Raw genomic sequence first — 26,008 nt, 5'->3', positions numbered from 1 at the left:
CCAATCATAAGTACAAAGGAAAGGTCCTCTCTGCAAATATCTCCTTTTCACATCATTACTAATTTTTGAAGTTGATTTATGAGAGTAGAAGTTCTTTCATTCTGATATTAGAAAAAAGGCTAAAAGCACAAGTATTTCCTGAAACTTAAGATTGTATAGCCTGCAAATAAAATAATGAACTCGGTAAGCTGTTCTTTTATATTTGTCTCTGCGCAACCTCAATGGCCATGCCCCACAATTCCAGGAGATGCCCAGTATAAATGGTGACCCTGGAGTTGGACCAGTATGGAAGTATCTTTTGGGTGCCGTTCTCTGAAGAAGCTTCAGATAGAAGCATCTTTTTCTAAGAGGGAAACGGGCTGTGAGTAATGAGGCCTCCGGGGCTTCCACGCCGGCTTGTCCGCGGTTAAAATCCCTTCAGGCCTCCCTCATCCCTGCCTGCTGCCTGCCTCTCATAATGTCTGTGGAAGTTCTCTTCTCTTTCCGGGGACCCGAGATTTGAGGTCAGCTTTTTGCTCAGTTCTTAGTGACATCTAGACTCAAAGTTTACTTCCGTGGCAAATCCTAACCCATGTGCTATAAGCGGGTTATGGGCATATAAGGTGGTGAGTCCCTCAGCTCTCCAGGTGGATGGAAAGGGCCTTAGGTAGCCCGAAACCCACTCTGGGTTGATGGCCTTCAACGGTGTTTGGCTTCCAGTGATATGTCATGAACATATTATCATTATATATGTGTGCCATTATCTGAAAAAAGTTGGATGGCACTGACTTACTGCATGTATTTAAATTTTCCATATAACGATGTTTAATACTGACTCTACTTTTCCTTAGGGAACATTCAACCTTCCCTGTTAGAGAAAGGTGCATACGACTAGCAGAGGAGACTCTAGGATAATTAAAAACTCTCTTACACCTTTTCATTTAGAAATTCTTTCTCTAGGACTTCTTTTGGGAATTAGACCTTGAAATAGCTCAGACTTTTAAAGATAGAGCTTCAAGTTCTATTAAACCTAGAAAAAAAATAAATTCTAATTAAAGAAACAGTCTTTTTAAGCAAACATAACTTCTGGTTATAGCCATGATGGAGTCAAAGGTGTGAGACTTACCCTCCTGCCAAAGACAACTTTTAAATTGGACAAAATACATGAACCCACTGTTTTTAGGCACTGGGTAATACACAGCGTGGGGATGTAATCCTTGAGAAAAGGATTTCACATCAACCCTGGCTTTCTTCTAAATTGCAGCAGAGCCCAGTGGAGCCCCAACAGAAAGCAGAAGACTCATCAGATAGAGGAAACAGGTTGTAATTCAGGGATGCCAAGGTGGCTGGACTTTTCAGGCCAATGAATTGCTGAGGAGCGAACTGTACAAAGGAAGAACTCCAGAAAGCTATATATAGGAGTCCCTCGAGTCTTGCCCAATACTAAGCCATGCATCAACAGGGCAAGACTCCACCAGACCTGGAAGAAAATAAGCCTGGGGCATGGGTGGGCTGTGAGCTGAGGTAATATCCCAGAAGTCACCAGGGATGGGAGATGTTGGAGTTCCAGCCAAGCACGGTCGGAAAACTTTGCTGAATGCACCTAGCATCTTACTGGGAATCCAGAAGGGGCAGTCGAGGGAACAGTGCTCCCCTAACCTACCCTATAGCCTAACAAAGCTTTAAGCCACGCCTTGACAGGTCAAGCTGATCCATGAGCCACTTGCTTGCTGTTAACAAAACTCAATGCTCTTATAAGGAAGACCTCAAAATCCAGTCTCAACAGTGTAGCATGCACAGTTGTTGAAAATATACAATCACAAAGTATGTACAAAGAAGCAGGAAAATGTGAGGTACAGTGTGGGTGCCTTACAGACACGGAGGCATTTCTGCATACTTTTCAAGTATCTATCTGCACTTCCATTCATATCGGCATGACCGAGCGGAGCCTTGATTACTGCTCCTTGTGTTCTTCATCCACTTTCTCATTGCCAGTTATGTAATATGTACAGTGACAGAAGCAGAAGGTAATGTTGCAAAAGCCGCTAAGTTCTTGCCCAATAAAAAGTCAGGATTTTTTACAAGTTAGATAAACTCTTTCAGGTCATGAGCTCCCAGGGTCACGAAACCGTGAATGACTCCCTAAGCCTTGATGATCCTAGGATGTTGACATTTGGAATGTGACATTTTTTTTCCTTTAATTTCTTTCATCAGTGTTTTTGTAGTTTTTGTGGTAGAGGTCTTTTACCTCCTTGGTTAAGTTTATTCCTAAGTATTTTATTATTTTTGGTATAACTGTGAGTGGGATTCTTCTCTTAATTTCTTTTTTTGGTACTTCATTGTTAGTGTATAGAAATGCAACAGATTTCTGTATATTGTGTCCTGCAGCCTTACTGAATTCATTTATCAGTTTGAGTAGTTTTTGGTGGAGTCTTCAGGGTTTTCCATATAGAGTCTCATGTCATCTGCAAATAGTGGAAGTTTGACTATGGCTAGGACCTCCACTACTGTGTTGAGTAGAAGTGGGGACAGTGGACATCCCTGTCTTGTTCCTGACCTTAGGGGAAAATGCTGTCAGGTTTTTCCCCACTAAGGATGGTGTTAGCTGTGGATTTTTCATATAAGGCCTTCATTATGATGAGGTATATTCCCTCTAGACCTATTTGTCAAGAGTTTTTATCATGAATGGGTGTTGTACTTTGTCAGATGCTTTTTCTGCATCTGTTGAGGTGATTGTTTGGTTTTTAACCTTTCTCTTGTTAATGTGATGTAGCACATTGATTTGTGACTATCAAACCATCCTGGCAATCCAGGTATAAATCCCACTTAATCGTGGTGAATGATTTTTTAATGTACTGTTGGATTTGGTTTGTTGATATTTTGTTGAGCATTTTTTTTAAATTTTCATTTTATTTTTTCAGTATTTGAAGATTTATTGTTTGTGCACCACAGCCAGTGCTCCATGCAATCCATACCCTCCTTAATACCTACCACCAGGCTCACCCAACTCCCCACCTCCCTCCCCTCCAAAACCCCCAGTTTGTTTCTCAGAGGCCACAGCCTCTCACGGCTCGTCTCCCCCTCCGATTTCCCTCAGCTCCCTTCTCCTCTCATTGTTGCATGTATGTTCATCAGGGATATTGGCCTATAGTTCTCTTTTTTTTGTAGTGTCTTACCTGGTTTTAGTGTCAAGGCAATGCTGGTCTGATAGAATGAATTTGGAAGTTTCCTTCCTCTTCTATTTTTTGGAATAGTTTGAGAAGAATAGATATTAACTCTGCTTTAAGTGTTTGGTAGAATTCCCCTGTGAGACCATCTGGTCCTGACTTTAGTTTGTTGGGAATTTTTTGATGACTGATTGAATTTCATTGCTGGTAATCAGTCTGTTCAAATTTTCTGTTTCTTCCTGATTCAGTTTTGGGAGGTTGTGTCTCTGGGAATTTGTCCATTTCCTCTAGGTTGTCCAATTTGTTGGCTTATAATTTTTCATAATATTCTCTGATAGTTTTTTGTATTTCTGTGGCGTCAGTTGTTATTTCTTTTCCTTCATTTCCAGTTTTATTTATTCAAATGCTGTCTCTTTTTCTTGATGAGTCTGGCTAAAGATTTATCCCTTTTGTTTATCTTTTCAAATAACCAGCTCCTGGTTCCATCGATCTGTTCTATTGGTTTTTTTAGTCTGGAATGTGACATTTCCATGAGTGAATTCATCTCTGGGCTGTCTCCTTGGCTTCTCTCACGAACTGTGGTCTGCCAGGCACTTCTGACATTGAGGTAGACAGTAGTCTTCTTTTTCCCCTCTTACCTCATAAACCATGATGTTGATAAGCCTGCTTTAATAACTGACTGACGGGGATGTTGGAAATTCTGAGCAGAAATCCCAGCCATGCAGAATAATTGCATCTCTTGGGGAGGTGTTAACAAGCAGAGGCAAAGCTGAGTGCTCCTGGGCTCTGGCTTCTATGGATCTTTCTCTCAAGGGCCCCCCTGAAGCTCCACGCGGAAGACGTTCATTAGTAAATATTAAACACTGCTTTCTCTATAGCTGGTGGGATGCTGAGGGTGTAAGACCCCTTCGGGACACTCTGAGGCTCACTTAACAGCCACACTGAAAGTGTTCAGCACTCAGTTTCTCCTGGAGCTATATCTCAGTCATCAGAGAAGGCCATGAAAAAGTTTTTTCAGCCATGCTGGGTAACTTCTGGGAAATTGGGAATTTCTGGGGAATGTGGGGACAGCTGACCACCAAGAGAAGTGACTGAGCAAAGTGCTTTTCTTTTCATTTGGACCAGCGGATGAAACCATTTTAATCTTTCCATTGTTTGGTTTGATATGTCCATTTGTAAGCTATGCATTCCCTTCTGAACTCGAATATTTGGTGCACTTACCATGTCTGAGAAAATGTGCCCTACATTTTGGAGGTACCTTTTAAGTTGTTTCCACAATTAGGGTGCCTGGGTGGCTCAGTGGGTTAAGCCTCTGCCTTCGGCTCAGGTCATGATCTCAGGGTCCTGGGATCGAGCCCCACATCGGGCTCTCTGCTCATTGGGGAGCCTGCTTCCCTCTCTTTCTATGCTTCCCTCTCAGCCTGCTTGTGATCTCTCTCTCTCTCTCTGTCAAATAAATAAATAAATAAAATGTTTTTTAAAAAAAGTTTTTTCCACAATTATAAACAAATAATTAATGTGGTACAGACCAACAGGTAAGCCAGATCATATAGATGAAGCTTTCTTTTTTTATGTGACTTTTTTTTTTTTAGTAATCTCTACACCCAACGTGGGGCTTGGACTCAAGACCCTGAGATCAAGAGTCAAATGCTCTACCCACTGAGCCAGCCAGGCCCCCTTAAATGAAGCTTTCTTGTGTAGCTAATCTATACCTGCCTCTTCCTCATTCAACTGAACCTCACTTCTGATGTTTGAAAATTGAGAGAAGTAGATCCATAGTCTGGGGGAAGATTGGGCCATCCACCATTTCATCCATTCAGACATTTATTCAGAACTGATATTTGCTAGGCAATGTTCTAGGTATTTGATGGCTGCAAAGGTTATAAAGATAAGATCCTTGTTTTAAAAAAACTTACCATTTTTGAGAATCTTGCTACTCAGAGTTGGTCCATGGACCAGCAGTATATGCATCACCCAGAAACCTGTTAGAAATGCTAAATCCCAGACCCGTTCTAGACCTGTTGAACCCAAATTAGCATTTTCACAAGATCCCCGAGTGGATAGTATGTGCATTAAAGTTTGAGAAGCCCTGTCCAAATCAGTGAATGTCAACCTGCATATTGGAAGGACCTGGAGAACCTCTAAAAAGTGCCAATTTCCTGTCCCACCCTCTAGAAATTGTGCTCGAATTGGTGTGGGGGGTAGCCCAGGCATTGGGAATTTTAAAAATTCCCCCGGTGATTCTAAATGTGTAGCTAACGTTGAGAAACCCTAAACTGTTAGGTTGCTTTGCATTCTCGACAAAAGGGAGTCCAGGACGAGGTTGTAGCTCATTGTTTTAACCAATTTACAAGTCAGGTGGCAAGTTTGTCTTTTCTCAACATCTGTAGTGCCAAGACTTAGATGCAGATACACCAGAGCTCACTAGTGACTTTTGGCCAACAAGTTGTCCATCAGGGAGCGGCCATGAGCCGGCCCTTGCTGTGGTAACGGTGGGAAGTGCTCGAATACTTCAGCCACGTTCCGCAGGGGCTCCTGTGGCAGGATCAGGTGGACGAAGGCAGGACATTGGGGTGTGGGCAACTTCTCCCTCCTCAGATGCGCCCGGGGGCCTTGGTATCCCTCACCTCATCCTTCTTCCAAGTATGTCAGCTGCAGCCACTGATGGTTTCACCCAAGGCTGGTGACAAATGTGTGTGAGCTTAATTCAGAAGCTTTCATGGCCACATTGTCCCTCAGGTTCCCTGGGACCAGTCCGTAGAATTGCTGTAATGCTGATAACCACCAACGGTCATATCGCTCTTTACACCTCACCAAGATTTTCTTGTGTGTCAAGAAACCGAGACCCAGAGTTTTTATAACTAGTGGAGCACTCCAGTCTCAGCTGGCCCTGGTTTGCTGTTTTTCCCCTCTCCCTGAGATCGCTCCGGTAACCTGACAGAGCTCAGAGTGTAGAGGTAGGGGTACAGCAGAGCTAAGGCTCTGTTTATTCATTCCTTCAAAGGAAAAACATCATTTGTTTTTTATAAGGAAAATTGCATATTTTACTCAAATACCTGCCTGGTGATGAGGCATAGAGAAACCATTTTGGGAACTTGGTCATAGACGAGTGAACATTCTCTGTCAGAAATACTGATCTTTCCACACTCGAGGTTCTTGATAGAGTCCAGGTCTACATTCCTCTGCTTTCATGCCAGTGGAGCTTATTTCTAATCGTTGTTGTTCTGGAAACTTTCATCTACATGCTGACCTCTCACTCTTTCCCACTGCAAACTCCTGCCTCATTCAGAAGCCACCTCCTCGACTGCCTATACTGTCCTGTCCTCATCGTTGGAATCTCGTAGTCTGCTAGGGTGATCATCATCTTGGGCTGTATCTGTGGTACTGCTGTGATTATTGATAGTGTCCCAGGTTTGAAAAGACTGTAAACAGTCACCCTCACATTTTCCAGTATCTTGGCCACACTGCCTCTCTCCTCACTGGTCGGCTGCTCTCTCATTGTCCTGCTTTCGCGCGCCTCCCACCATCCTCCTTGGGGACATCCACTCCACCCTGCTGACGTTCTGGCCTCACAAATCACTGACCACCTGTCCCTCCATTCTGCTCCTGCCACTTGCGGATGCCATCTTGCCTCACACCTCATATCACTGTTCAGTAGAGTTGGGAGTCCCCTGGGAGTCAGGCACGGCCTCCATCCTAAGTGCCAGTTTTTGAGTGTTCTCTTCCAAGACCCCGACTTCCCTCTCTCTCTCTTTTCTTCCTTCATGCTCCACGATCCTGCCTTTGACCTTTCTCATTGCTTTGGCTCACCCCTCATTCCCTCTTCCAGCTACCTGGTTTTTCTCGGACCCTCTTGTTTTTAAATCCGACCGGGCACTCCTGCCGGTGTTTCTGCTCCATAGTGATTCACTGTCCGCCTCTCACACTAGGCTCTGAGCTCTGGAACCCTGTTAAGGACTTTGTAATTTTCTCTTTCTTTTTGGAACTTGCTTATCTCATCCACGAGCCTTGTATTTGTCCTCTTAACCAATCAGAACGGTAAGACAGGTTGTGTTCTACCTTCACGCTTTCCCTGTGTTACCTTGAAGTACACAATGATTAGTACTGTTAATGTTTTCCTTAAGAAGCCAAGGAGAGATGAGCCATCCAAGCCATTCTCCACTGATGGGAAGTGTAATAAATATGTCCTATGCCCTATTTTGCCCTGTAAGCATATATGAGTTCTAAAGTTACTCTGGATATGCTTCTGCTTATTAAAAAAATTTTTTTAAAGATTTTATTTATTTATTTGACAGAGAGAGATCACAAGTAGGCAGAGAGGCAGGCTGAGAGAGAGAGAGAGGAGAAAGCAGGCTCGCTGCTGAGCAGAGAGTCCGATGTGGGACTTGATCCCAGGACCCTGAGATCATGACCTGAGCCGAAGGCAGCGGCTTAACCCACTGAGCCACCCAGGCGTCCCTAAAATTTTCTTCATTGTTTTTCTCACATGTGAAGGAAAAGCGCTCGTTACTATGATTCTTGGATTAGTGCTTGCAGAAGACTAAGGTGAGGCATGGATTTGCACCAGTTGGAAAGTTTGGAAGAAAGCTTTTGAAAAGAAATGTAGCACTAAACAATATTTGAGTGCCTTTTATGGATGTAATTCTGTATCAGATGCTCTGAAATGAATGTGCAGGCAAGTTCAGTCCGCATATAAGCAAACGTTCCACCCATGACAAGATTTAAGATGGTTTGAAAAGCTGTTAATGATTTTTTCCTCTTTGGTACCAGAACTCGTGGTTGATAAAGGTCATCCAAAGGGACCTTGTATAATATGGTGGGGGGGGGCTCTTTTGCGTAAATCTCTAAGCTCCCTGGACTTAGGATCATGTTCTTTGCTGGTTTCACGTCTGGTGCCAACAGAAGGAACTTGAAGATACTTTGCATTTCATGGATGTTTGTTGAAGTGAATATCATGAAATGCAAATTAACACAGTTGTGAGTGTTCAAGAAAAGAGAGAGCACTCATCATTATCACTTTCCTAAAGGTAAATTTCAAGCTGGGTTTGAGGAGAAGAGGACTTGTCCAGAAAAAGAGGAGAAAAAATGGTACCAAGCATTTCCTCAAAAGCAGAGCCATCTGGATTGAAAGATTTAATTTCTAAGGACTTAAAAGTAAAGGAATGTCACCCCCTACTCCTTGGCAAGATTTTCTGGTATAGTTGATGACAAGATCTTCTCAGAGCTGGAGGAACATCAGAAGCCATCGTACTTTGCCACCATCACAATCCCCGTTCATAGATCCTTCTGTGGGGACTGATGCTAGATTGTTTAGGGAGTGATGTGACCTGAGCAGGACCAGAATACCTACCTGGGCTTCTCTTATCATTTTCCAAGAAAGATAAGCATTCCCCCATGTTGTCTTTTTTTTTTTTTAAGATTTTATTTATTTATTTGACAGAGAGATCACAAGTAGGCAGAGAGGCAGGCAGAGAGAGAGAGAGGAGGAAGCAGGCTCCCCGCTGAGCAGAGAGCCCGACGTGGGACTCGATCCCAGGACCCTGAGATCATGACCTGAGCCGAAGGCAGCGGCTTAACCCACTGAGCCACCCAGGCGCCCCCCTCATGTTGTCTTTTGAACCTCAGTTTGTCCTGGGTAAATCTGAACTTGATGCTTCAAGTGTCTGTTTATCAGTGTTGGTCAGGACTAGAATTTACCATCCGTGATTAAGGATCCATTTCTAAAACCCACACCTCTTCTAAAGAGTTCATTTATCTTTGCAACAGATGGAGGGGAGAAGGGAGGTGGTGCTCATTCACTTCCTCACCTGAGGTGGACCTTTTCTTATGTAAAATCATCATGAGTTAAGGTCTCTGGAGTCTACTTTGTCCTGATAGCTGGAGATCACAGAACTCAGGGTTAGAAAAAGTCCTCATTGATTCCACAAATACTTATTATTATTGGACATTGTGCGGTGGGTTGGGGGCATAAATGGTCAAAAGCCAGATACGTTCCTCACCTTGCTAAAATGTATGATCTCACATACACTGTGGCCCTCGGGGGTCTACAGTGGGGCCCTAGGCCCACTGCACATCTGCAACTTGGGACCTTCTGGCCCCTTCCCCACCCCCACTGCCATTGCGGAGGACCATGAGTGTCTCTCCATGGGCCCTGAGCACGATCTCCTCCCTTTGTTGAGTGATGTTGCCGCGCTTCAGACGTGACTTTCAAAGTCCTACGTGTTACTAACATTTTCTGGAAAGCCTCTGCTGGTTCTTGGCTGTAGCAGGAATTGTTGGTCATAGTCTGAGAATTGGGTTTTTACTCAAGGTTGATACCCAAGAGCAGGGTGTGTACATTGTCCGCACACAGGGCAGGAAGAAGCACCCAAGTGAGTGGGTTTGCAGTAGGCCGGGCAAGTCTTGGACCGGGGGGCAGAAGTGGAGTTGGAGCCAGAGGTCAAATGTGAGATACAAAGTAGAGCAAAATAGAAATGGTTCTGTGGCCTGAGGTGGAAGGCCCAGGAGAACCACAAGGCTGTGCGGCTTGGGTCAGAAGCTTGGCACAGTCTCGCGCTCTCCCCGGCACCTCGCACGAAACAGGCGCTCAGAAAGCTTCTGACGAGGGAATGAACAGAGTAGGGTAGCACGTTTGAACCGGAAGAATGAGTAGATTTGTTCTTTCATTTAGTGAGCAAACATTGAGTTCTGTAAGGTGGGGGAAGGGCTTTTCCCAATGTCAGCGGTGCCCCATCACCACGGAGAGGAGAAGGTGAGGACAGGTGGTGTGTTCACAAGCTTGCCCAAAGTGTGATTCTTCTTATGCTTGCCTGACTGTCGCAAGGCCCCTTTTTAATTTCCACAAGATTTATGTCAGGCCAATCAGCGAGGACATTTGTGCATGTGATATTTCCTGAAGCCACGTTTGTGGCTAATGAAATAATTTTAAAGCTTCAGCAAAATTAAGACGAAGAAAATACATATTATCATCCCATGTTTAAAGAAAAGCGGATGGCAGTGATGCAGGGCCTCTGACAGCAGCCCTGGGTTCTGAGTCCCAGCCCACTGCTCTGGCACACTTGTGCTTCTGTTCTCCCATCTGACTTTGGAGATTTGTGCTGACTTCATCTCAGTAACCACTGTTGCGCTATTAGTGGCCTCAAGGGAAGGGCCTCCCTCCATTCTCTCTAAAAGGGGTGTGGGACCAGGGCACCTGGGTGGCTCAGCCGGTTAAGTGTCTGCCTTCCGGATCTTGGAGTCCCAGGATCGAGCCCCACATGGGGCTTCCTGCTCAGCAGGGAGCCTGCTTCTCCCTGTGCCCCTCACCCTGCTTGTATTATCTCGTTCTCTCTGTCTGTCTCTCTCTTAAATAAATACAGTCTAGGACGCCTGGGTGGCTCAGTCATTAAGTGTCTGCCTTTGGCTCATTTCATGATCCTAGGGTCCTGGGATCAAGTTCTGCATCGGGCTCCCTGCTCCGTGGGGGGCCTGCTTCTCCCTCTCCCACTCCCCCTGCTTGTGCTCTCTCTCTCCCTGTGTCTCTCTCTGTCTAATAAATAAATAAAATCTTATAAATATATACATATATACATACAATCTTTTAAAAAAAATAAAATAAGGGTGCCTGGATGGCTCAGATGGTTAAGCATCTGCCTTCAGCTCAGGTCATGATCCCAGGGTCCTGGGATGGAGCCCCGCATCGGGCTCCCTGCTCAGCGGGGAGCCTACTTCTCCCTCTCCCTCTTCTTCTCCTCCTGCTTGTACTCTTTCACTCTCTCTCCCTCAAATAAATAAACAAAATCTTTAAAATAAAAGGGGTGTGGGACCTCTGCAGAGGGTGCTTGCCCCATTTCTCACTCTGCTCTCCCGTTTCCTAGGACTGCATCGATGTGGGCTGGTGGGAAGGAGAGCTCAACGGCAGACGAGGAGTGTTCCCTGATAACTTCGTGAAGCTGCTTCCACCTGACTTTGAAAAGGAGGGCAATGTAAGTCTTCCTGGCCTTGAGGTCAGCGCTCCACATGCCGTCAGCATGTGGCTCCCATGATGGGTCTTGGGAATACCAGGGGAGGGAATTTAGTGGGCCACTGAAGAGCCCTGGCATTTTAGTTCAGTGGACCAGCTTTTGGAGCCCTCTGCCTTTCGGTAGGCTGGGCACAAGTGTGAACGCATTCATTACCTTCCCCTAGCCTCAGTTTCCTCATCTGACAACTGATCACGGTGATCCTTATTCTGGTGTTGCTGCACGAATAAACAAGATAGTGTGTGTAAAGCCCTGGGTGTGATGCCTGGAACATATAAGCACCCAAGTGGCAAGAACTCTCGGGCACTCCGTTTGGTAAGCGGACTGCCTCCCTCCTGTGCGGGATGTCCTCGGAGGGGTGGGGAGTGGCCCAGGGCTGGCCGGGCAGGTGGCTGCAAAAAGCATGCTGTGACGCAGAGGATGCAGAGCAAGGCCACCCATGTTCTTACACTGTGTGTACACATGTGGCCTTGTATACACGCATTTGTCCATACGTGTGTTTGCCTACACCTCTGATCGGTTTTCTCTTTGTGGGGCTCCGTTTTCCAATGCTGTGGTTTCAGTGAGCCAGCCCGTCTTTGCCTCACTCCAGGTGTACTGTCTCTCTGATGAGGATGAAGCAAAAAATTTTGGAAAAGTTAGAAGCACATTGTAGCATAAGGGGCAGCAATTGGTCTTTCCCATTCTGCTCTGCACTTCAGGGCTGTTGGCTCAGGCTTTGCTTGACTTCTCCTTGCCTTTCTGGACTGGTTCCTGTTTATGCCTGCTGGGACACTGCTACTGGACCATGAACCTAGCCTTGACCCATGACCATTCCAATAGAGCTGGAGTTTATGAAGGATAGCTACACATTGGTGGATTTGTTGCTAAGGATACTGAACAGCATCGATGGTGTACGTACTGCTTTGATGAACGAATGTGTTGATTCAAGAAGCTGTGGTGTTGGGACCCACCAAGGTCATGCCCTGCCGATCCTCAGATTGGTTTGAAGCCTAGGGCCACCCCTTAGGCTTTATTTAGGATAGCTTGCTTTACTGTATTGTTCAGCGGAAGAGTGTTCTGCTCCACACGTGTTATTCTCTCTTGGAACTGAGTTTGGGGTTCAGAGAATCTGGATTCTGCTTCCTGGTGTTTTCTATATCCCTGACTCTTAGTGCTGGTCCACGGGCCACACTGTACATTACCTGGAGCTTCTTGGAGATACTCGGGCCCCACCTGCGACCTGGGCTTCACAACCGGCATGTAACAAGACCCTCTGGCGAACCGTTTCCACATTACAGCTTGGGATGCTGCTATAGAAGCAGGTGTCTGTCTGAGTGATGACAGCTCCACCCTCCAGTTCCTGACTATATCGGAGGAGGGGAATAAATTCCTGGAACAGAGAAGGGTTCTCCATTCAAGAAAAAATTTCCAGCAAACAAAATTACTCAAGCCATTTTTATTGGCAGGTCAAGGTGTGGTGGGTTATCAGTGGACAGAATCCACCCCCGAGAAAAACAGATGCCAACGTTTAGTACCGACGGGATAGTAAACATTTTGAAGCAAGAGGACACAGGCGTGAGGTGTGGCAGCCGCGTAGAGAGTAGAGTGCCCATGACTCCAGGCCACAGCGTCAGCTGGACCTGGGCCTGACCGTGGCCCTGTCACTTACTTGTTCTGTTCAAGGTCACCTCCGCGGGATGTGTCTGAGCCTCAGTATCTTCATCTACAAAACTGTGAGAAGAAGCGTACCTACCTTGCTGAACTGTTGAGAAAATAGGAATTCGTTAGCCCGGCACCTGGTGCTTGGTAAAGGTCCCACACAGGTCAACTCTTGCCATCTTTTTAATTACTGTTTGCACGAGTGTGGGAAGGCCTCCGCAGAAACTGGGCCATAATGATAGACGTCGGACTCTGGTTCATCTTGTTTCAGCCAGTCAAATCAACACAGTTATCCTGACAGCTTTAGGAGCTCCCCTGGGATTCCAAATGCATCTGAGAACTTTGAGGCTAGCCTTCAAAAAGAAATCTAGTATTTTAAAAAATACATTTGTAGAGACAGGCGAACACAGAATGGCATAATATTCATGTTGCTTCTCATGTTTTCTCACGATCTGCTGCCTGGCAGTTATGTTTTATGTTTATTTCTTCATCCACCGTGTGCGTATTGGGTCCATCAGCTAGCCACCGTGCTGGCTGATGAGAAGGGAAGAGTGCATGCAGCTGCTGCCCTCGTGGGCTTAGCGTCAGGCAGCAGGTCTGATGTTCGGAGCCATTGAGACCTGCTGGACCTTTCCAAAAGGACAATGAGGGTGAATCTCTTCCAGGGAGTGGAGGGGAGAGGGCCGTCCAGACTGCCCGTCTGACTCTTCTCACCAATCTTTGCAAGCCTGGTAAAAAGTATTCACGTCCTGAAGCATTCAGATGCCAAGACCTTCCTGGTGACTCCTTTCCCTGTGGCCAAGAAATCGTAGTAAGCATGCTGTCCTGCTGGCCGTTTGCCACCTTGCTGGTTCTGTGGGAGATACTGTGATTTTGAAGGCTGAGGTAAAATGTGGATAATTCTTTTAATAGATGGGCCAAGTCTTTGGTCGCCTCTACTGTGGCCCCTTGGTTTCTAGTTCCTAGTCATATTTTAGTGGGGTAGTAATGGCACCAGGTGAGAGTGATTCCATGGCATACCCTTCTAGAAGCTCTGCTCTGTTACATAAGATATTAAGGGAAGGCTTCCACCGAGAGAGTGGAGTTGTCAGTGAGGAGTGGACTCAGCTTGCTCGTTGAGGTGTGCACGCTCTTTGGGGGCCCTGTAGGCATCTCGCCAACCTGGGCAAGCAGCCACCATCTCTTTGATAGGTCTCTTAACCACATCCCTAAGAAGATGATGACTCGGCTGAGGGAAACAATAGTCAAACCTGTCAGACAAAGTAATACCCACAGCTGAGGAGTGGTTGTATAATGTGACATTCAGCTTTTAGAACATGTGAAGCATTACATCCTTTTCATCCCCCACCCCCCACCTCAGCCCACAAAACCAGCCAACCAGCTTTGCACCGGCCGCTCTAGCAGCCTTTATCACGGCGCGCAGAGGATTGGTGAGTCGGTGACAGTGTGGCGGGAGCTGGGGCTGTTGTTTGCTGAGTTGGCTGTGTGAAGATGATTAGAATCATTAGCACAAATGCACTGTGTGAATGACAGAGTCTGCCACCGGTTTCAGCACATGTCATCTAGTCTTGCCAGTGGCTGGGGCTGCAGCCGTTCACCCAGAAAAGAGGACGGGCTGGGGTGATGAGGGTAGACAGCAGCAAAGAGCATTTATGCGGCGGCAGACCTCTTGAATCAGTAGGTGTCACCAAAGCATTCTGAGGAGGCTGGCTCTTTTCTGCTGCGGCTCGGTTCGGACTCAGGTGGTTACCACAGAGCCTTCTGGAATTTCCTGGAGGGCTTTGGTTCAGAGTTCCCGGCAGATTCTCTCTCATTAGGTGACAAACGCTTTGGGGCTTTCTTTCAAGATGTTCCCGGGGAGGGGGGAGAGCACCCATTGGTCTCTTGGTGCATATTTTAGAGCAATTATATAAGCTATTTATGAGAGAACCTAGATTTGATGGCTGGCTATTTATTTTGAGACTTGACAGTAAAATTGAATATCAAAATGGAAAGATTAAATATTCTGAGAGCTCCAGTGAAGTGGTGCACATGCTCTGTCATCATTATGGAAGGAAAATGGTCAACTTGAACTCTCAAGAACAGCAGAAAACTCACCGTCATTGAAAAAAAAAATAGAATAGATATCCTGAACAATAATGTTCCTGAACGATTGCTTTTTAAGAAAAAGTCTCGAGCTCTAGAGCCACGAAGAGAAACTGTTCAAATCACCAGAAGAGAACGTTACTGTTCTAGGGTCCATTGACATGAAGGACCCTTCTGAGTTTGAGGACCATGTCAAGAACCAGCCTGTTGCCCAGGTTCCCCCAGTGAATGTTCTACAGCAGAGGATCTGCCTCTCAGGTACACAGAAACCTTCCCTCAAAAATTTCTAAAGATGCCTGTGGCTGCGATGCAGGCTCACCTTTGCCAACTCACAGAGACTTACCCAGCGAGCAGACTGCCAGCTTACTAATTGCAACAAGAACTGAAATGTCAGCCAGTCTGGAACACATGGGTCTGCCTGCCCAGGGCGTTCGCTCCCTGCGGGCCGGGTTTTTTAGAAGCCAGATTTCACAGGAAACCACATTTATTTGGTGCTTTCTGCAAGAGTTGGTGGCCCTCACCACGGGTCCTGCAGGTCTAGCTGGAGGCCCCCTTATGCACCAGAGGGTGGGGCGCACCCGGGGAGCTGTGTGTTGAACTCAGCTCATCCCAGAGGCTGCTGGCGAGCACATGGCACCCCAGGCCTCACCAACTTTCCACAGCTCTCAAGGTTCACAGCTGACCGGACCCTTCCTATTCATTGTCCATCTCCAGACACGCTGTGCAATCCAGTATGTTCCCCACTTTCTCAGTTATGGTCAAGTACTGACCTTAAGATCGCTCAGCAGTTTTGTCCAGACTTTCACAGGAAAGGAAGACTTGTTGGATTCCCACAATGGCTAGTCCACTGGAGGGGGATTTTGCCAGTGTAGCTGTGACTACATTCTGTTTACCACCTTCCTAGGAGGCCCCTTACCTTAGCCCCCATCGTCTGACAACCCAGTTTATAAAACCGACTCAACCCAAATTTTATCTGTTCCTAGCCATGTCCTTCAGCCTTTTGAGAACCAGTACTTCTAGTTTCTAAAGATGTCCAATGAATTATTTCCCCCAAATGGTCTTTCAAAGAGAAACAAATATGTGCTTCCAATTATCACCATTGTGAAAAAAAAATTCACCTACAACCTTGTCTACAAACATGTAGTTTTCTGGGTAATTTCACCTGCAGAGATGGGGACCATGAAGGCACTAATGTCACCCAAGCATAACCTAATGGTGGAGCCCTAACTGAGATTCCCCAGAGTAGCCTGGATGGCCCCCTTCTCCCTTCTCTGCTGGTACTTACAGCCTGTACTCGCTCAGTTGAGCCCCTCATTCAGTTGTACCCTTGCCTGGCATGCTTCTCTGTCACTGCTCTGCCCGAGCGGTCATCTCTTTGAAGGCAGAGCCTGTGTCCCAAGCTTCTCCTCCATGGGGCCCAGAAGTATGTGTCTTAGTTCTGCTGGAACAGAATACCATAGACTGGGTGGTTTATAAACAATAGGGCTTTATTTCTCACAATCCGGATGCTGAGAAGTCTAAGGTCAAGGTGCCAGCAGAAGTAACATCTAGTGAGGGTCCACTTCCTGGTTCATAGATGACTGTCTTCTCGCTGTGCCCACACATGGCAGAAGAGGTAGGGGAGCTCTCTGGGGTCTCTTCTGTAAGGACACTGATCCCGTCTTTCAGGGTGCCACCCTCATGACCCGGTCACCCCCTTAAATGTAACACCTCAACATACCCCACATTGAGGATTAGGTTTCCCTACAGGAATTTGGGGTCCATTCAGTGGACAAACATTCAGCCCATAGCAGCATACAGGGTTGGCTCTCAGGATTGGCTTGTCATTTGGTGACCACGTGTACCTTCCCTTCCTTCGACCCCTCCCCTCCCACTTAACTGCTCTCTCCTGTGCTAGCCTGAAAGAGGAAGGGGGGGGCAGGGAGAAGCCAGGTCCCTTGTCAGACTCCTCCTCCCAGACATAGTGGAACTCGGGTCTTTCTATCTGGATGTGAGGTCTGGGCATGGAGTTGAGGCTTCACTTTTGCAGTGGGCGGAGGGAGCAGAGGCATGAGCCAAGGGGGTAAACTGTGAGAGCATCTTGGGGAGAAGCCAAATATCCAAGCCTGCATGATTCCCCAATAGGCTAGCATTCTAGATGGGCCCAGCCAAGAGGGAGACCAGGGATGCAGGCCACCGGGCCGAAGGTTGAGTTAAGAGAGGAAACTCAAGAGAGACCCTGCTGAGAGCAGGTTTTTGTGGTGGCCCCTGGGGACCTCCTATGCTAGGGACTCTGTAGGGTGCAGAGGGGCCCTTGCTGTAATCACGGGGAACCAACGAGCAGAATGGAGGCCTTTGTGTGTTTCTAGAGCTGTGAGGGATATCCTGGTCAGGAACTGTCCATTTTTGTTCCCTTTCCAGCTTCACACAGACACCTCTAGAGAACTTAGAGTACCTGGAGGAGGGTTTCCCAAGGCTGAAAAATCAAGCCAAGGTTTGCTTCCCTCTAGCAAAGTGCCCCCCTCAAGGTTACCTGGCCGTCAGGAGTGCGCTCCTCTGATTATTCTCAACAAACCACATGTGTGGGGCCAGAACTCTGAAGGCAAGAGGCCCAGTGGCAAATCAGAATTCCTGCCAGGGAGGCCGGTTGAGCCAGCTGATGAGCTCTTTGCCTGGGACTGGCCAGGCTTGCCAAATAAAGGGCAGAGTCAGCTCGGAAATCCATCAGCAGGAAGTAAGACTTTCCTTCCTGCTGTCTTCACTCCAGAACATTCAGATCTATTTCCTTCCTGGTAATAATGGTAAGAAATCAGATCTAGTTAACATATCCTTTGAAGGATGGTGTTTGCTTAGTGTCCAAGCCAACGGCTCGACATTGACAGACGCACACACAGGCACACGCACGCCTGTACACCCTGTGTATGGGAAGACCGCAGAACGCATTCTGCTCTCCTAGAAATCAGAAAATGTTGGCTCATTGATTTTGTTAGGAACATTTTCATGCTGACTCTTAATGAATTGCCACAGTCTGGACATTGAAGGATAGGAGTTCTGGGCTCTCTTTGGCTCCTGCCCAGTGATTGGCCCAGCCCCTCTGGGTCTCAGTCTCCCCAGTGTAGAGGGGACCCTGTGATCGTTCATAGCTCTAATATCCTCTGTCTCTAGCATTGATTTACAAATCGAGAAGGCTGAAGCCATCTGAATTTGGATTAGGAGTGTTATATTTCCTCTATGGAGGGAGGGATAAAGAGAAGAAATAGAACAAGTGCCTCTAAAAATTCATGATTTAAAATACTCACTTGGGTTGTAAGGGTGTTTCTGACTGCACACCTGTGGCACCGGCTAATGCCAGTCAACTCGGCAGAGCACGCGCTGGGCTACTGCTTAACCTGGAGGTGCCCTCCATGCTATTTCCTTCTTCCGGTCACAGTCGGACATTTTGGGGAAAACCGACTAAGCGACGTGCTTACGTCTTCTGATTTAAGAATCATGAATGCCTGTGCTGAAGTCTTTCCTGTCACGTTTTGCTACAGATTTTCCCAGCCTGCCTTCTCAGTTCTCACTGCCTCGTCTTCCTGTTGCGTTTAAAGAGGAAAATCCTTGTAGGCTCCTGTGCAGTCATCTGTTAATCACTTGGGGGACAGTCTGGAGCTGCCTCTGAACCCAGGCCCCAGTTTTTGTTTAGAATTCCCTTCAAAGACCTCTTCTTTGAAAACATGGCATCATTTTTCCTCTAAGGAGGCAGGAAGGCTAAGTCTGACGGCATCATCGAGTGAAGTCAGTCAAAGAAAAAAAAAACAAAACAAGAAACGCAGGACAGCCTGTAAACCCGTTCCGCTCATAAGCACAGCTGGCCCACAGCCAGCGCAGATCAAACCTGGTGGGGACAAGGCACACGGTCATAGACTGTGCCCTCCTTTCAGAACTGGCCCCACTTGCCTTCACTACCGCCAGGGCTCCTCACGACCCCTCACACCCCTGCCTCCGCCACTGTCAGGCCCACACTTGCCATGACCACGCTTGTCACACTCAGTCTCTTAGCCTAACACTTCCTGTCCTCTCTCTTGGTGCCACTCTGCCCTGCCCCGGTCACATTCTGTGTGTCTGCTCCATGTCCAATCTGACAACACTGAGGCATTTTTTTTTTCTTTGCACAGTAATCTTGGCAAAACATGATGACTTGTAATTGTCTTTTTTTTTTTTTTTTTAATTTGGGGTCCTGTGGTTTGAGGCAAGGTCGCTGGGGTAACAGCCTCGGCAAGAGGAGGCTCATGTGAAATTGGTTATAAAATGTTTCAAAGGAACAGGAAGTGAGCAAAACATTCACAGGGTAGGCATCGCTGGGGCTTGGCCAGGAAGAAGTAGGCCACAGGGCTCTGTCTGTGAATCAGAACTTACTCTGATCCTGGGGTAAAGGAAGGTTAGTTGGCAGAGTTTCAACAATAAGTTCATTAGGTAAACACACATCTGTCCCCAGCTAATTTAGACAAGGATAGAAAAGGAAGGCAGAAGAAGGAGGAGGCTGGAGTGGAGAGCTAGAAGGGGCTGGCAGATGGGAAAGGGCCTTCCGCCAGCCAGACGGCCTGTGTGCAGGGGGAGGGGGCCCTTAGAGCATTTTTTCCGTCTCTTTTTTAGAATGACGTTAGCCAGTACTCATATAGGCAGCACCGAAACATATTAAGAAGGAAACACACACACACACACACATGCCCATAATCCTATACTAGTCAGGTATCACGCTATAAATTGGTTCCTTTACAGTCTTTTTCTCTTTCTGTATATTTTGTAACGTAGTTGATCTGAGCTCATATTGTAGCTGTAGCATAGCATAAGACCCACATAATACCCAACTTTCACATGATACAGTTCCCTGTGCTTTTGTGTATACCGCGTGTCGTATATGGCCGTGTTGTGGGCTGTCTTGTGGATGCCCTCTGGCAAGGCGGGTCCTTTGCAGTGGCTCAGAGCAGACCTGTGGGTCAGACAGCACAGGGCTGGGCTCCCAGCCCCCATGCTATTTAATAGCATGGTGACTTGGGAAGTGGCTTCATCTCTTTAAGCCTCAATCACTTCATCTGCAAAACGGGCATACTAAAATCACTACTTAAAGTCTTGTCATGGAGATTCAGCAGGGCAGTGCTTACTGACTCCCTGTGCGTGTGAAACTACCTCCTCTCAAGAGGGAGGTAATACCATTGCCATTTTCCATATGAGAAGCTTTAGCTAGGTCAGTCCACCTGCCCCGTGTCCATGGCTGAGACTTGAAGAATGACTTGAAACCCCACCTCTTGGCCACCACGCTGCACTACTTCCTCCAGGTAATGGCCACATCAGCCAGCTACTGAAGAGCAGAGGTGACATGTCACAGAATCCAGAGCCTTCCTGTTGTGATGCCTCCTGAGAAAGTTCTTCACAAGTCTCCTATTCTCAGGGTTTTACTCGAAATCATTTCCTTCTTTGTGCTAGTACCATAGCAGGCCCCGGTGGGCCCCAGAGGGTAGGGGCTGGGGACTGCACGGTCCTTTGGCTGGTCCTTGTGGTGATGTCAGAGTGGTATGGTTTCAGAGTGCAGGACAGACTCTCTAGAGCTGTTGAAAAAGTCACTGGTGTGTAAGGCCCAGAGAGGGTTGGGAGAAGTATCAGCGGCAACATGGATTCAATTCTCAAATCCTCTGATTTCTATCTTTCCTTAATGACTTTGATATTGAGATGGTTTTCTCCTCGCCTCTGGCTCTCCTCTCCAAGTATGGTGTCCAAGAGTTGTGCCCTGGCTGGATTCTTGGTCCCTGAATCACTTGCCAAGTGCAGCCTGACCCTCTTCCTCCTACAGTCAATCCTGGGTGAGCAAGGAGAGGCCCTGGAACCGGTTCGGGGCGATGCCACCGACTGCTTCACTGCCTCGTCACCTACAGAGTGACAGGTTGTGAGAGAAGAACAGAAAAAAAGCTCCATTCCACTTTCCAGGGTACACCTGGTCTGGGGGGGCAGCTCACAAGTGGCCTGCCAGCCTTGGGGTCAGAAGGGCTGAAGGTTTAGAACCCACTGACTCCCAGCCACAGCAGCCCCTTGGCCTGCTTTTGGTGAAGGTTCCCTGTCCAGAGCAGATCTGATTTCGTGCTGTCCCAGTGACTCTCCGGAATCACTTGGTTATTCAGCAGATTAAATCTTAATTGCAAATGTGGTTTCGGTGTAGGAGTACCATTGTGCTTGCTGGTCGCAGGCCATTTTTGCTGAGCCGTGCTTTTCCAGAAGGCTGTTACAAATTTAGAAAGGGGGAAATGGTATTTCATTTGTCCATCAAAGTTTTGTTTTGCAGACTGAATTTATTTTAGTGTTGGTTTGAAGGTGCCAAAACCTGACATCCCCAGAGAGAGATTTGCTCAATTTTTTGGAGAACTCCTCTGGACTGTCCAAACTACATCTAGAAAACAATGTCTTCGATCCTTATGTGACAGGCCAACAATCTCATTGGCTTGCCAACAAACTCATGTGTTATCATTTTTGACTCATTTTTCAGAGACCCAAGAAGCCGCCTCCTCCGTCCGCTCCTGTCATCAAGCAAGGGGCAGGTAATGTGCTTCCGTTCTGGACACAGTGCGTGACTTTCTGTGTGTATTTACAGCACCCTCGGGAGAGCTCAAGGTTCTTAGATTCAAATGCCACGGATCACCAAATTGGGAACTTACCACTTGGTCTCAGCAGGCAGATTTTAAATCTGTTGCTGCTTCTCCTAAAAATTAAACATTAAACATACCATTAAAATGTATCCCTGGTACAGCAAAAAAAAAAAAAAAAAAAAAAAAAAAAAAAAATCTAGCCTCCCAAGTGAATGACCAGAAAGACTTTGCTTTGGAGTAAACCAGTTTTCTTACACTGTTGTATTTTTTTTTTAAATTTCTCATCAACTGCTTTTGAGGAAAGAAGAACTGAATTATCCTGCTTTGCCCGGGCCCACCTCATCTCGAGAGTCAGCTTAGGGAGGATTGCTTCCACAGGTCATAGCCTCACCATGCATGTACAGTGGGGCTAAATTTTTAACCAAAAAAAAAAAAAATGCATGGTTAACCAAAATTTGTACTTACTTCACATACCCCCCCCCCAACTAAAAAAAATGTTCTTCTGGCAATAAATATCTTTCCTCATGAGACTTTTTTCATCTTAAAAAGAGTCCAGTTCACTTTTTCTGTGTAGTTCAGACATGAAGGTTGAATAACATAGGAAGACATGACATGATTGGACGTTTGGTAACTCATTGTGCACAGGGTTCTCATACATAGAAAAGATCATTCGTATTTCCCCATTGAACTCTCCTTTATAATTGTTAAGAACTAATTATGGGGAGAAATTCCTCCATGAATAACTAGTTAAGTAGCATTTTAAAAAATTAACAACTTAAACAGAAGAAGACTAGGGGTATTTTTAGTTCCACACATTAATAACTGTGATATTTCTATAGCATTTAAAGTATGAATAAATTTCCGGGTTGGTTTATTCTCAAATTTATTAATGAGTGATTTTTTTAAGGCCTTTTGGCCCACTGAGTTTGGGGGGGTAATCAGCTTGACCCCAAATTCCTTTACCATTCCCTTTAGGATAGTTGAGAATTAATGAGCTTCTGCCCTGAAATGAGGTGTTAATTACGCCTCTTGCCCCGCCCCCCCCACATTGTAGTTTGCATTGAGCAGTTTAATTTTGCCACCTAGTGGTTCACACCGGATCAATATTTTGTTGTGCTGAAATTAAAACTGGCTCTTGTTTTGCTTTTCTCTGGCGACCCTTTTCCTTGAGGCTTTGGTGATGGATTATAGACCAAGGAGATAAGTTGAGTGGCCCAAGGCTCAAGGAGCCTAGAATGTAACTAGGATTGGGTTCTTCATGGCAGTAGGATTGTCAGTTCCTCCTGTATCTCTCGGAATAACAAACATCTTCGTTACCATTAGAAGCCTAGACTGTAGCACAGTAGGCAAATTCTTTCTCTTTTAAAGCAGTTTTATGTAAGGTTATGCTGGATCTCTGTGGGCAAAGCAAGATGGCATTTAATTTTCCTAGATTCCTACTGCTCATCTCTTTTTTATATAATTTTTATGATGGTATAGTTTTTGATGTAGAATTCCATGATTCATTGTTTGTGTATAATACCCAGTGCTCCATGCAATCCTTGCCCTCCTTAATTTATCCTGCTGAATGATCCTGGGCATTGCTTTGTGACAGGGAGGTAGATATTTATATTTTCCTTATCATCAGCTTTCCTCGTATTTGATTATTTGACCAAAAAACCCAAAAAAGTATGGAATTGACAGAAATTAGATACAGTGTTTAATTTGTAATGAGTCATTAAGGAGATTTCGGTAAAGTGTGTTCAGTGGATTTTTTTTTTTTTCAGTTCCTTTGGCTCTGATACTGTGTCATTGAGATTTTAGTTCCAGGTACCCATCAATAGGAATGGGCAGTAAGGAATTCACCGAGCACTCAAGCAAGTCTCTAAGTCTGAGGAGAACTTGTGATTGGTTTTATGCTTTAGCTGTTTTGCAAATGTACTTATGCACCTGAGGCCACGGGCCCTGCTGAGGACCCCAGGTGAGGGAGCAGCTGCAGTCGGCAGAGCCCTGCAGGTATATTTGGGAAAATGTCATATATAACATTTGAGGGATTCAGGCACAGATATACTAGACTGAAGGACAACCACAGATCTCTGCACATCCCTCTACTTAAGAATAGGCTCTCGTTATTATGGCTGCATAACAAACCACCCCAAATATGGTGGCAGAAAACAACGGTCCTCTTATGCCCATGGCTTCTGGGATCAGGAATTTGAACAGGGTCTGGCCAAGATATCTTGTCTCTCCGCTCCTTGATATTTGGGACAATATCATTTTTGATATTTGATATTTGGTATTTGGGATAGCTGGGAACGCTGGGCCAGCGGAAGCTGGAGGACCCACTTTGGAGATGGCTGCTTTGCTGTCAAGTCTGGCTGCCCTTGACAGGAATGGCTGGAGGGCTGGGCTCAGTGGGGGCATGTGGAGACCATGTCTACACATGGCTTCTTCAGCGGGCCTTAGGTTTGTGGACTTCTCACATGGACATTCAGTGTTCTAGCAAATAAAGCATAAGCGACACAGTCTTTTATGACACAGCCTTGGAAATTATATGGTATCATGTTGGCCCCTGGTTGAAGCAGTCACAAGCCTACCCACATTCCAGACAGGGGACACAGACCTCACCTCTTAATGGGCAGGGTAGCAAACAATGTGAGGCTACAACATAGGATCCAGATCCCTGTGAAATTTCTTTTTATTTGTAGAGCAATCGCCAGTGACCCATTATTTGCATATTTTGATGATTGACTTGCCTATACATATTTTCCACCCACACCCCGTGATTTCCTGTGACTGTTTTGATGTCTCAGGAAGTCAGATTTAAATATCAGAAAATAGTAATGGCATCCTTGTAAATCAAGGACATATAGGCAGGCAAACTTAATGACATAGGCCAGAAATGGCTTCTGCTGTTTTCTAAGCGACTTATATTTGCCAGGTAGCACCAGCGCTCAGCTTAGGGGGAGAAAAGTCTATTGACTTTGCTGTACCTGATAAATATTTAAAATGCTGGTGTGTCTAATAAATGGATAGAGAAAACATGTTCTGATCACTGTTATCCTTTCCCCCTTAGGTACCACTGAGAGAAAACATGAAATTAAAAAGATACCTCCTGAGAGACCAGAAACGCTTCCAAACAGAACAGATGAGAAAGGTATGAAATCAAGTCTTCACTGGTACTGCTCGAACAGCCGGAGACAAAGCCGTCGGTCAGGGGCTAGTCCAGATTACCCACAGAGTTTGTTTGTAGGGGAGAATATGGTGATTATGGTTTTATTTTGGTTGCTTTTAAATATCCCATTTCTAAGGAAATCGGAGAGAGGGTTATGTGGTGCTTTTTGGGGCCAGAATTCCTCACCGAATGAAAAACAACCAGACCAGTCACTTAACACATCAGGGTTCTTCATCCCGGTCTTCCTGCCATTGCTACCCTCCCTACACCAGCATCATCGTGAAGCCAAGGTGCTGACGAGAAGTTTCCTGAGGCCCTGGATGTATCTACCAGAGTTTCCATCCTACCCTCTCCCATGCCTCGTGCCCCAGGGCACTTATTCCCTGTTGCCGGGTGCCTGTAGACTGAGAGAAATTGCCATCAGGACAAATGAAAGCCATCATCCTCGGTCACTGCTGGACTTTTGACTCTGGCTACTATGTCACAGACACATGTCCTTGGTCAGGAATGCTAGGGGGGAGGGGCATGGCAAAACTGGGAGAAGCAGCTCAGGGCCCACAGTCCCCTGAAGGCGGTCAGGAAAGTCATCTGAAGGGGAGTAGCTTCCCAGGACTCACAGAGTCAACTTTTACAAATGTGTTTGACTCCCTACTGTTCTGAGTACATCTCCCAGAGAAATCTGCATGCTGTGGAAGGACTCATTTTGTTAGGTGTCTAAGATTTGATTGATCACACATTTTATGGGGAAAGTGCTATGTTATTATTATGAACAGGAAGCAGAGCAAATTCCATTTTAAAAAGCAGTTATTTGGAAGTCACAAGAGAAATACTGAATTAATGAATGTAATTATTTGGAGATACTCCTGGGTGGCCTCATGAAATTTTATTGTGAAATTTCATATTTTTTTTATCCGCCTGCCAAAAGTTTTGCCAACATTGCCAGCTCTTAAGAAGTTACATCTCTTTTCCTTCACAGTGAACACTTAAAATCTAAGTTGTGGAACCTCATTGAAAGGTCTGTGTCCCAGAGCAGTGAAAAAACAGCCATGTGTATATCATGCAAACAGCCCTTTGAGGAGAGTGTGTGCTGTGACATAACCGAACACTGCCCCCTGTCCACACGGAGGACACATGACTAGTCTCTGGCTGACCACCAGACTCCAACACAGGAACTTCCTGTTCTGTTCCATGCTGACTGACATAAGGACTTGGCTTATGTGTGAACAACTGCCCCAGTTGGCTGGCCAAGTGACCACACACTTCTGATTCCTTCCACTCCTCTGATTCCTTGTTCAGTGCCACAGTGGGTCTGGAAGGCAGAAACCCTGGTCAGAACAACAGGGGAGCCAGAGAGCCAGCCCCACCCTGAGACTTGGCCTTCCCTGT

At 46.2% G+C, this 26,008-nt stretch overlaps 1 protein-coding gene across 7 annotated transcripts in view; it reads left to right on the top strand.

The window, feature by feature from the left end:
• Positions 1–26,008, top strand: part of SH3KBP1 (SH3 domain containing kinase binding protein 1) — a 340,162-nt gene that overhangs the window by 266,575 nt on the left and 47,579 nt on the right. For all 7 annotated transcript variants that reach the window (XM_013059639.2, XM_045089360.1, XM_045089361.1 and 4 more), the window contains 3 exons: positions 11,003–11,110; positions 21,369–21,420; positions 24,524–24,604. In XM_013059639.2, the coding sequence (XP_012915093.1) occupies positions 11,003–11,110; positions 21,369–21,420; positions 24,524–24,604 (241 nt within the window). The remainder of the gene's footprint in view (positions 1–11,002; positions 11,111–21,368; positions 21,421–24,523; positions 24,605–26,008) is intronic.

The sequence above is a fragment of the Mustela putorius genome, unplaced genomic scaffold (assembly GCF_011764305.1).
Source record: "Mustela putorius furo isolate JIRA1106 unplaced genomic scaffold, ASM1176430v1.1 tig00003836_pilon_pilon_pilon, whole genome shotgun sequence".
Taxonomy (NCBI): domain Eukaryota; kingdom Metazoa; phylum Chordata; class Mammalia; order Carnivora; family Mustelidae; genus Mustela; species Mustela putorius.
This window is presented reverse-complemented; position numbering and strand designations above follow the sequence as displayed.